This window comes from Dendroctonus ponderosae, unplaced genomic scaffold (assembly GCF_020466585.1).
Source record: "Dendroctonus ponderosae isolate FM_Combo_2020 unplaced genomic scaffold, Dpon_F_20191213v2 Dpon_F_20191213_3, whole genome shotgun sequence".
Classification (NCBI taxonomy): Eukaryota; Metazoa; Arthropoda; class Insecta; order Coleoptera; family Curculionidae; genus Dendroctonus; species Dendroctonus ponderosae.
In genome coordinates this window covers 9,986,255-9,998,567 of record NW_026018508.1, presented here as the reverse complement: position 1 = coordinate 9,998,567, position 12,313 = coordinate 9,986,255, and the positions used below count along the sequence as shown (strand labels likewise).

The 12,313-nt window shown below is 33.9% G+C and overlaps 1 protein-coding gene across 4 annotated transcripts in view; it reads left to right on the top strand.

The window, feature by feature from the left end:
• The window catches only part of LOC109535791, an 88,575-nt gene that overhangs the window by 31,220 nt on the left and 45,042 nt on the right, over positions 1 to 12,313 (top strand). For 2 of the 4 annotated variants that reach the window (XM_019901795.2, XM_019901796.2), the window contains exon 2: positions 1,087 to 1,308. The exons of 1 other annotated variant lie outside the window; for it this stretch is intronic. In XM_019901795.2, coding sequence (XP_019757354.1) covers positions 1,152 to 1,308 — 157 coding nt within the window. In that variant the 5' untranslated portion in view covers positions 1,087 to 1,151. Of the gene's footprint in view, positions 1 to 779; positions 1,309 to 12,313 lie in introns of those variants that run through there. One more of the 4 variants, XM_048664875.1, reaches the window with a different exon arrangement.

The following is a 12,313-nucleotide window of genomic DNA, read 5'->3' as shown; positions in this document are numbered from 1 at the left end:
TGTTTATAGGCGGTTTAGATGCCTTTTATACCACGAGTGATACAATATGCATGTAAAGACCCTTCGTTATCGTCTATTTCCTTTCATTCTGTTTCGGCATGGTATCTGCCATTAGGATTATCGATCTCATGCCGTGATACTATTATAGCTTGACCTAAGTACATATAAAGAACTTGCAAAAGATAGAACAATAAATTACTATTGATTCTTTAAGTTCAAGATTTAGACGCAACATTGACCTCATGTACAAACACATTGAGGAATGTTTCAGATCTTGAATTAAGTTCGAGTAGGTGAGAATTTTGTTCTTAATCTGCATTTATTTTAGGATGGAAAATTAGATATAAAACAAGACATGTGAAAATAGGATGGAGCAAATAGCAATATTTTAATCGGAATTAGTATAAATAACGTTTACGTCAAGAAATATAGTTCTGGGCGTTTGGGCACTAAAAAAACTTCACCTTCAAAATGCTCATCTATCATTTATTCCTCTGGCTACTCTGTCCAAGGCAATCAAATTAGTGAAATGTAGGTAAGTTTCTCTAAACAGGAAACTAAAAATTGACAATCTCAAACTTCTAGTGGAGAGTAGAAATTGCAAATCACTTGAACGCTTTTTTGTAGACGCAAAAAAATTTTAGAAAACATTGGACAAAAATAATCACAGAAATTATAACCAGGTTAGGAAATGTCATGAAACTCACTTCTTTCAAGTGAGTTTGAGAACTGGGTTTAAAAGTACAATTTTGCAAATTTTTTCAAAAGTTCATAAAATATTTTGCCGGGCGAAACAGATGTTTGCAAATATTTTTATGTTTCTATAAAATCGATTATTTTGTAATAGATCCCTAGCAAAACTTTTGGACCCTAAACTGAACATAAAATACTTGCTGGTTTTTATAAAACTTCTATAAAATAGTTATTAAAATCTATACGTAGAAGGAAAAATCGACAATTTCAGGATTTTAAAATTTTATAATAAACAACAGCTAACCATCTACCCTGAGATAGAAAGTGTTTGCCCAAAAAACCGAGATTAGAATCTGTAAGTTCTACAGATGATAAACGAACTGTTTTTCTTAGCCTAGAAGTTTTGGTTCAAAGCAAGAGTTTTTGCAAGAAATGTGAATTACATTTAAAAAATCTGGATGGGTATGTTTTGTGTCGGGACAATATTGTGGCTGCTGGCCATAACTGGCTGGGTAGCATGCAGCGAATTTCCTGAACGAGAATGCTGCGATTTGATTACTTCGGAAACCACATCTACTTTAGGGCCTTTGCTTACCACCCTATCATCGAAAACAGGTAAGAAAACTTAAAACTGGAATTGCTACAAGCRACTGAAGTTGCTGTTCATTTATTCCTGTGGAGCKTAGGACTAATTAAAGAAATAACTATCAAATCAGAGGACAGTTTTGGACATTGGTAACCGATGATCCAACGTTCGTTTAMTTTACWTTCGCTGTTTGCTAATTGAGAAAAAATGCACTGTAAGTAAGAAGTAATGTTAATTGTAATTTGTAACTGTTAATTGTAATTTTGCACTGTAAGTAAGAAGTAATGTCATTTGTAATGTACTGTAAATGCACTAAGTGCAGTTAATACTGTAAAAGTCTAGCTGTGAGGAAAGCAAAAATTTCGCTTGTTGTCAACCAAAATGCTTCATAAAGAAATGATGAGCTTACATGTCTTTGTAACATAGACGTGGGCATATCGACTACTCAAGAATTCGCCCAGTCATATACATGATTAAAAGTCTGAAGAAGATGGAATTTTGTAATTTCGTGCCTGAGGAAAGTCGAGTTTTTTAATGCTCACACAAGACAATATTTGGAACTATGGCTTAACATAAAAATCCTTCAAAGAAAATTAGACGGAAATTTGGACAATTTTTTCTTACCTTCAAAACATAAAAAAACCTGACTATTAATGATTAAAAACAGAGAAAACATGTTAAATCAAACACTTGACAATTAAATCAAAATTTGTCGTCCTTGGACAGTTTCTAAAGTATCGCTGAGATATTTTTAAAACATTTTTTTCAGAAATAAAAAGTATTTATTTAAATTTGCATAAAATCTGTTTTAGGATCGATGGGTTCTGAAAAATCTAGAATTTAAACTATTTAATCGATCTGCTGTTCAAAAGCGGCGACCATAAATGATTGAGAGTCTGAAAAATTCTGGTTAACTTAAAAGATTGGAAGTAGTCGACAAGAATTTAATTTAAAATATAATTGAAAATTGGGGAGTCTCTCAATAATGTCTGGTTGCTTTAATATTTCCTCCATGTAATCAAGGCTTTTTCTACTTTTTCAATTTAACCACCGTTGGCCCCTCTGATTTAGAGCACTTTCTCTCCTTCAAACAAACGCAAAAACACCAACACTACGCTCAAAATCCTACCGCGCTTTACCCAATTTCGATAATAAACGATCTGACACAGTAGACATGAGTTAGTTGTATTATCCGAATCCGTTAATCCCCTGTTCTCTAACGTTTCCTAAATTGGAAACACATAATCTGCTATTGTATTCCGAATAAATTGCTATCCCTTACTCGACGTTTGGAAATCGATAAAGCCTCTAGCTCTAAACGCGAATAGAGGCAAAAAATGCGGCTAAACTTTAAAGGCCAACAAGCCACGTTAAGTTTCACGGAAATGGTGGTTTTTGCTTTCAAGGAAGTTGCGAATGGTTGAGTTGAAAGTAATAACACACGTAGACTTTACAATGCATGTGCATGGAAATGGGAAGTTATGCGGAAGAAAAGGATTATTTGTCATGTGTACCTATGCATCTCAATACAATGTGCAGATTTTAAAGAGTTCAGTTCATGTTCAAATTGAATTTAATTTTGCATTTTTTTCCTGGGAAGTTTTTTTAAGTATTGGACTTTATTAATTAACTTTTCCTAGTTTTATGAAGATAATTTACACTTTATTACGTTCTTTTAACGACTTGAATTGTTCTCGGTTTTGGCTTTGAATATCCTCATCAAGAATCTTGGAATATTTTTTATTACTCCTCATCGAGAACAAAAGTATGGAAATGTAAAAGTTCTAAGCCTTCATTGAAAATCAATTGAACGGACACTTGCCGTTTAAGTTCGTAAGTAATAAAAATTGTAGACTGTTAAAAAATATTTCTTAAAAAAACATTTTTTAAGTTTAGAATAAGAGGGTTTCAAAAATATATAAAACATGCACAACCAAATATCAAATAAAAATACTGGGGGCTATTATGAACTGGTTCGCATTGTATGGAAAATATATACACTTTTTGAAAGTTTGGACATTTCATGTTCATTATAGGCAAATTAATTACTAATTGCCTTCATGCAGGCAGCCGGTAAAATGATTTTGCAGTTGCAATAAAATGAGGAATAAATAAATGAAACCCGTAATAGCTCCCTTATAGTGAACCTTAAAAATAGACGGCGCAGTATATCGAAATAAAAATGCAAATTGTAAAAGTCCTATTACGTAAATATATTCTATTTTCGGCTTATTACTAATTGAATATGTGGTATAGTGGTGAATATCGCATTTTCCCTCATAAATAAAGTTACCACTGTGTCGCCCATTACATGAATACAACCTGTTTAAAACACTTTGACGGTATAATGAAGACAACAGTCTCAAAATAAATCATATCTACATCAAAGTGTTTAGTTGTCTTTGTAAATGGCATTGCATTAATCCTTTTTGGTAACCTTCCTTTTGGTGGACTTGTTGTCATTAACTGCTTGTCCTCGAGCCTCATTGACATTTTCTCAACTTACCTATTTTATGTTTTCTTGTATGCATCTTACATGTGCTGACTTGTTTCCTTTCTAAAGACTCAATTTAGTAGATTTAAAATATCTAGTGCAGGAATTAGGGTAAACGTAGCTGAAACGAGCTTTTGCTACTTGGAACTTAAATAATGCAATCAGTTGAATACCATCTTAAGAAACATAACGGTGGAAAAGGCTCTTAGGAGGAAACTAAAACGTTTCATTATTACGATTACAACTAAATTATGTAATCCTCGGTTAGAGGAGGTCATAGTGTTATTCCTGTTTCTTGCTTGAAGTTGGGGATGTTTTTTCCCTCCGAAGAAATTTTTGTTACATTTCCGCTTTGACTTATTTATTTCTTGTTAATTGTCACATCCATTGTAGTTTTCTCTGTTTGTTCAAAAGAGACAATAACTTGTGTGTGCTAATCAAAAAATATAAATGGCAAAATTTGAATCTTGAGCAAGTTTGAATAAAGTTAGGTCATTGTTTGAAATTAATTTGATGAAAGAGTGGATTTTTTCAAGAAAGAAACAAATAATAATATGGGAGCTCAAATTATTCCCTCAAAAGAGTGATGTAATGTTTAGAATTTTTCGCCTGCAATCAAATTTGAACTAAATTTTTATTTGTAACTAATCTACGACACCGTGGTCCAATTGTAATTTTCCGAAACGTTTTCAATTTAATGCCGAATCCCGGTTTCACATTTTCCGTAATACGTTAATTTCAACTCGTAAATTGGCTAAAGAAGAACGAGCGGGGATTGTTTTGCGATTACTTCGAAAACGCGCTTCCTACCTCTCAATTAAAGATGCCGTTGTATCGAACTATGAAAAAGTAATTAATACCCTATGGCATTCCGTAATTTCGGAACCGGGATTTCTTCCGTAAATTGCTTCACCGGTTACACCTAATGAAGTTTTCGGGAAACTCATCAAAACATTTTATCGGAGCGCGCTTGTAGGTGCGAACGATTTAATTTCTCCTTAATTAAAAACAAAAATTATTTCGTTAAACCTCGCCCAGAGCGTTGCTTGTTTTAAGTTGTCAACAACAACGAAACCGTTTTAGTCCGTTTTATATTATATGGAATGTGGATGGATAATGTAGATAATGTGGTCTCGGGTTTAAATTATGAATAAATGAATATTTCATTCTTCTGTTTTCGTACGATACAGTCCAGCATACACATATATTTTTTTCATTTTTTTTTGAAGCCGATTATTTTTTGTACTAATTTGCTGCAACACTGAAATTCTTACTACTGGATCATCTAACGAAAAGCACACCTTTGGTTCAACCACTGAGAGGTCAACAATGCAATTGATTAATCCCTGGTAGTTCTGCCTTTGAAGCACGTCCAAGCGATTCATTTTTTCTAACAAAGAGTGGAGCTGATGCACATGTTATTCGACTTCCTTCTATTGGCATTAATCAAGTTTCTATCGATTTTAGATTCAACTGTCTTTATGTGTTGAAACTTTTACATGACACCTTTGGTTTCTTTCAATTTAAGGTAATTTTTGCAACAAGTGAATCTAAAATTTGTAGCACTAATTAAAATGTCTTTTGGACATTTTACAGGACATTTCTTGTTCACATGTTTAAAATATGACATGTTTCAAAGCGGATCAGGCGGATAATTTTTAATTTTATATTGACCAGTGTATGTTTAAATAAGATGATTGAAAATAAAAGGAAACTCACAAAGAAGAAATAAAAAGCCATTTCCTGAAGAATGGAAGACATGTTTTAATGATCTAAATAAGAACAATGAAAATTCGAAAGCTGAAGGAAAAGAAGGAACCCGAAGCAAAAACCATCTTAACTGAAATAAAATTAATGGACTATGCTGTTGGGTTCAAAATGAAGAGTTTGACAGGCAAAAGGCACCAGGAAACTGTTTAAAAATATTGGCAGTTTTCACATGAAAGAGCGCAATTTCCAGATTGTTTTTATAGGCGGTTTCGCCCAAGTTGGGCAAAGCGGCTTTAACATGGTGCCACTTTTTTTGCCATATCTCAAGACCGGCATGGACTATAGCGATCAACTTCCTACCGTTCGAAAGAGGATTAAAAACCACGTTAGATTTTATATGGCCATTTCCGAACGTATATTGAATTAATAAAACTTTTGACTGAAAGTTCCAACATACCATCTATATAAAGTGCTTCAATACTAAAATCCAGCTGAAGTTTTTTATGCTTTAATTCGTCAGCAAATTTCAAGCCTAAAGCTTCAACTTATCGGGCGATAAGTTCTGCCTAATGCTTAGGGGTGCAAACTTCAGATGTAGTAGTTTGAGGGATTTGAAGCTTTGGAGTAATTAGCTCCAATATTCGCATTAAAGTCCGGCTCAAATTGCAAAGCTTTTGGGAATAAATCGATAATTGAATGCAGTGCTGTTTGCACACTTCAAAGCCTTGATATGAAAGTTGCTATTTCTTGTTAGTTTCTATCCCTAGTTTCTTAGTACACAGAAAAAACATTTAAAATGAGACCACGGAACTCTTTATTTGAACCCTATTGAAAATTTGGGAAAATTAATGAACTGGCAATGAGAATTTCTACTATTGGCGCGATCATTGTGCGGGTAAAAAGTACGAGTATCAGCCAAGAATCCTTCGCTATTGTCGCCAATTAATGGCGGAACACACTGGCACGAAGAAGATAAATTGCGAAACATTGACCCCCTCAGGTTCGAATACAAAGCGGATGTCGGTCCTAATTGTGATGGATGATTTGCCAGCCAAAGCCTTATCAATGCGTCACTTCAAATCTCTTAGAAACATTACACTTTCAATCGCTTATTAATGTGGGGCTCACGAAAAATGTCTCACAAGGTTTACCTCAATTTTCAGCCAGACTTTCGACTTACTTTGATTGGTTTCCCATTTATTTCTATGTATGTTTACAGACCTTTTTGTTTAAAAAATTCGACAAAAACATGTTTAGCAGAATAAAATATGCAAGGTGATTTAAAAATTTCATAAATAATAATATATTTACATTACAAGGCCGCTTATATGGAAAATGTTGCCAAACTCTTACAGTTACTCAGAACAAAATAGTGAAAAACATCCTGTATAGACCTTTAGGCGCAATATCAGAGTACCCAGCTGAAATAGATTTAAACGGCGGCTATAAGATATATCTTGTAATTGGAACGTGTCAATACCTAGATAATGTTTTTTTTTAATGGAAATGCAAAAAAATATATTTCGTTTGAAAATACTTCTAAATGCTTATTCAATTTTGTAATATTTCCATTATGAATATATAAATGTTTAGATTCTGAGACTATTGGCATTTGGAAATATATGGGTCTTTCATTTCATGATGACTAGACCAAAAATCTTTTTTGCGTTAGAGAAAAACGTTAATATAGAATCCAACGCTTTTGGTCATTTTTAGCAGCAGTTAGCCTGACTTAGATTCTACTCACGTTAGCTCCATTAATGTGATTCATTAATGTCATTGAACATTTGGACTTTCCATTGAATAAAATATAACTGAATGTTGAATGGCCAGTGCAAGCTCTATCTTAACCATTTACCCTTGATACAATGCAAGCGATAAGAGTCTAAAAACGTCATTAGTTATCAGTTTTGGAAAGGAGTGTGGAGCTGGAAAACTTGTAGTGATAAATTACACTATTTAAGGTGGGGCTTTAAAACCAGTACTCGGTCCTAATGATGTCGTTAAGGCCGCTAATGACCAAGCAATACAAGAAATCGATTTTTGATACGTTGTTATTTTAGTGCCGACATATAACAGAAACGATGTTTATGGCAAACTTTAGGTTTTAGCTCATTATTTTTCATCTTTATGGCTTGCCAGAGATAATGGTGATACAATGACAAAATCGATAATGCAATCTATTTGCTTAATATGTTTCAAATCTTTGGAATCATAACTCCGCTGCTGTATAGAAGGAACATATAAAATATTTACATTTTTTTTTACTTTTTGCAGATGGTTTGAGACTTTCAATTGCGTTTTGGTGTATTCAGAGACAATCGGATAAGCTCCTAATATAATATTTCAACTACATAAAGTCTTGCGGCTTCAAAATATGACTTTAAATATAGTAAAATATCGTTTGGCTGAACATCTCGAAGACTGAATTAGTTATTCAAGCAAAACATACAGAAAGCGTCATTTTCCATGAAAATAGATATACATTTAAGTTTCATGAGTTGGTCAACGATCTGATTATCTTGCGTTTCACATATATTACACTGATCGTCGGGAGGACGATGGAGGAGTTTTTGGACAATCAGAATACAAATTGCCGTAGGTGGTACCAAGTATTCCGAAGGAATACTAGATGCTCCACTTCCTTTAGACTAAAAACTAATTTTCCGAACTGAACAGTAATGATCAATATTTTCGTTTCGCATTGCAAAATTGTTACCGATTTAAAGTCTGATCAAATTTTCAATAAACTCCAAGGCAGATTGCGTTGTATGGAAGCGAGAGCAGATAAATCGTCCGTCCAGTTCGGCAGTTCTTTTCCGATTTTAATGCTGAATCGCATTCGATTACGGCTCTGAAAAACGGTAGCACGTCGGCGTGCATTTACGACTTCTCTTTCGTGCTTTGCGTACTTGTAGCATGATTTGGGAAAATTGCTTGACTTTTTATCGGAAATTTAATCTACTTCGCGTAAAAGTTGACCCATACCTCTTGCCATTAGCACAATGACTGGTGGAGTGTCACGCAATTCACTCACTGTATTAATTTTTTCCGATATTTCATATATTCGCTCTTGGTTCTTTCTTAAATAACTCAATGACTTTCGTTTGCTCGCTGAAACTTGGATTAGTCTTGCAACGTTTCGTGCTCGAAGTCAACAATGTCAGTTTACATTTAACGGAGTAACTTCTACTACACTGTATAACGATTTACGTTGGCGCCAGTATTCTGGAGATGGTATACAAGCATTTTTTCGAATTTTTCTCAATATTTCAAATTCGAATTCTTGGCTAAGACAACGTTGTGACTTTTGCACTTGGATGAACAGTCACCCTCTTTAGTTTATTTAGCACAACTTTTAATTAAGTATTTAAACCACATTCCCTATCTGCTGCTCCATTGACCTCAACGACTTCCATTTAAGTTGCGGATTTTGAGGAAGAGAACTGACTTTGAGTTACATGTTAGTTATAAGCTACATATTTGTCTTCCCAAAATCTTCATTCTTGCAAACCCAAAGTTTTACTTTATCAAGAGTTAACAGCCAATAACTTCTATAGCAAAAATTTAAGATTGATATGTTCCAAGCTTTCTACAACTACAGTTTTTGCCTATTTTCATCTCGTTAGCTCTTAACTAACCGCCTAAACGTTACATTTTAATAATAAAACACGAGCTGCAGGCAAACGAAAAAAACGGCCAAAACTTGCATAAGTTAAGGCTTCCTTTTAAGCGAAATTTCCTCTGCAAGTTACAACTGTGTCTGACACCGTAAAGGGAAATTAAATGCCTTAGAGTTCAGCCATTTAATGCGCCTTTTTGACAAAGTTAAAGCTCGGTCAAAGGTGACTTGTTTGCCTCAATTTACTTTAGTAAATTGAGGAGAACAAGCCGACGTACAGGTCGCATGTCTGATAGCAAAGACTTGCTTTTTAATAAGAAATTCCCCATTAAGTTTTATAAAATGTAGAGCCAATTTTCGAGCGGCAGTTTTTATATGCGAGCTTAGTTAGATGGCGCTGCCATGATTGGCGAGATTTTCTGAGCTTTGGCCAAGGTTGGTTTTATTAAAGTAGTCGATATTTTCGTAACTCGGTGGAAGCCTGTTGAAATATTACATACACATTCGGGCTTCCAGGATTTTGATAAAAAGTTATGAACTTCTATCAATTTCTAATTTTTAAGCGGATATTGAAGTACATCCGATACATTTATTATAACGTGTCGATGGCGCCCCATCATAGATTTCACAAAAGTTTCTCTAAATCGTCACGAAATCCTTATCTGACATTTACTAACACTTTTTGGCTGTTCGGCGCTAAAATTGATCGGACTCTAATTTCAGAGCCATAGTGACAAATTTTCATTAATTTTATGAATATGGTAAAGATGAATGGCATAAATTACTTACATAGAGACGTACAACTTATGAAAATGAAGCAGAAATAAATGCGATTGAATAAATTTGACACTATGAAATAAAAAGTACACTTATGCCCAGTTGAGTAACGTTGAATAGTGGGACTAAAAACTGTAGATAGGATGAAAAATCTGGGGCAAAACTAATATTGCAGAATTAATTTTAATGGCCGTTTTCCGCTGAGTTTTGGATCGTTTAATTTTTCCCCAGTAAATTAAGGATAAAAGATCTCATTTCCACGAAACATTATATTTATGGGAAGCGATTTTAACAATAGAAGACGAGACGGAAACTAATGAATACCGAATTGATGGCTGGAGAGCCTGTCACTTGAATATTACTGAAAGCGAGAAAGGAAAACCGAGAATAGCACGAAATTGTTATATCGTCCTCAAATTCTCCCATGTTATTGTAAACTAGTATTAAATATTTATAGATCTAGCGACCGACATTATTTCAGATATTTTCTTGTTAACTTTCGACCCGGTCGTCGGAGAAACGAATTTTTTCGCGGCACGTTTCCCCCTTTGTCTTAACGGCTTCCCATTTCCATTACAGTTTTATCGATCTTGGAAGTATCTCCGTTTTTCTTATATTCCCTACGTGCCCGCTAAGGCTATATCGTCGCTATATCTTATTATACCGAAATGGAAAAAATGGAATGCAAAAGTTTCTTTTGGATTTGATCATAAGAAAAACGAAATTGAACCGAAAATAAAAATCGGGAAAGCGCATACAGAAAAATACGCCGCTATCTGAGTCACAGTCTTCATCTGCTTTAACATCTTTAATATATATTTTCATTTCGGACGAGCGTTTTATTAAATTGCTCCAATTCGAACTGAATAAATCCAGCGATGCAATTTTTTTGACTTTCAAGGCGGTAAACCTTTGAAAAAGCACCCTTGTGCGGAAGGAGAAATAATAAAACATTAAACTAACTGAGCCTTCTAATGGTCAAGTCAATATTTACCCACAAACAAAGCGCACCTTTCGAATATGAATTAGAAAAGTAGTTCAATGTGTAACTGAATAGCCGACAAATAAATTTGCTGGCATGGCTTTTTTAAATGCCCGTCAAACTCTATGTGGATAAATTCAAAAGTTAATATTTACATAATAAGATATAAAATTACTGGGCGATTACGTGAATTAAAATAACGAGTTTTAAAGTAAAACAAACTTACATGATTTAGAACGGGAATTAACTAGAGGCGTTCTCATCCGGTGGTCGATCGGGAAATTGGTCTCTTTTAAAGAAACTCTTTGGGTTTATAAAGAATATCTTGTTTTGGACTCTATAAAGTGCTAAGTGAATCACGCCCGTGAGAAATTTTGAATAATTTAAAAAAAGTTGTAATGTTTAAAACTGCTAGGATTTTCGTTATTATAAACTCAAACATACATGGACATATTCTACACATCAAAATTTTCGGAAAATATCGAAAATATTTTCTTTATGAACCACATAGTTTAAAATAGTCCTTGTTAAAATATGTTTTATTTTAGACACTATAGATTTAACTGCAGCCGATTATTACCTAAAATTCCAATAACATGTTCAATGCTAAGTAGTTTGGTACTACAATATAATTCCCATATTTTTACGACGCAGAGTGCGACAAGGCCGCGATCAAAAAATTGTTAAAATCCCAAGTGCATCAAGTCAATAAACCGCCGGGTTAATAGATACAAGAGAACGAATAACAACTTTAAAATGAGTTTTGTGCAGAAGATGCGGTGAGAGGAAACAATGAAAGACTAATCAAGAAAATATCCGATTGGACTTCAAAGTGGACAAGAATAAGATCGGGGCAATTGCAATGGGAAAAAAAGTATATGATATTTTCTTATCATCTGAAGTGGGCTATTGAACACCCGAAATTTACGATAGGTGTAGCAATAAAATTCGGTTCAGTCATTCAACCAATTTAGCAAATATATCCGGCGTATTATTGAAATCTGATTTTCAAGCTGGAGAGTGCAAAATTGTGTTTTAAAGCGGTGGAATAAAAAATATTCCGTTTTAAGCTGCCTATGAGAACCAAAAAACGTGAATCGATTGTCGACTACTTATTAGACTTGCTATGAAATATGGGGTTTTAATGATCAAGCTAATATTTACAAAAAAATCACCCCCGTTTTTTACCATGAAATACTAAGTTTGAAATAATTGCTGTTTCTGAATCGTTTTCCACATTGAAAAATCGCCGTCTGTTATTAATTTCATTTTTCCCATGTTATCTTTGCTGATATGTTCAGGTGATGTCAACTATTCATAATAGCACATAGGCATTTAATGAAAGCTTCGAAACTAGGTATGATTTTTGAGTTTCTGCTACAATAAATGAGGAATTGTAGGCCGTTTTTTTCGATCTAATCGAGCAAATGGGGAAATTCGATTAGATAT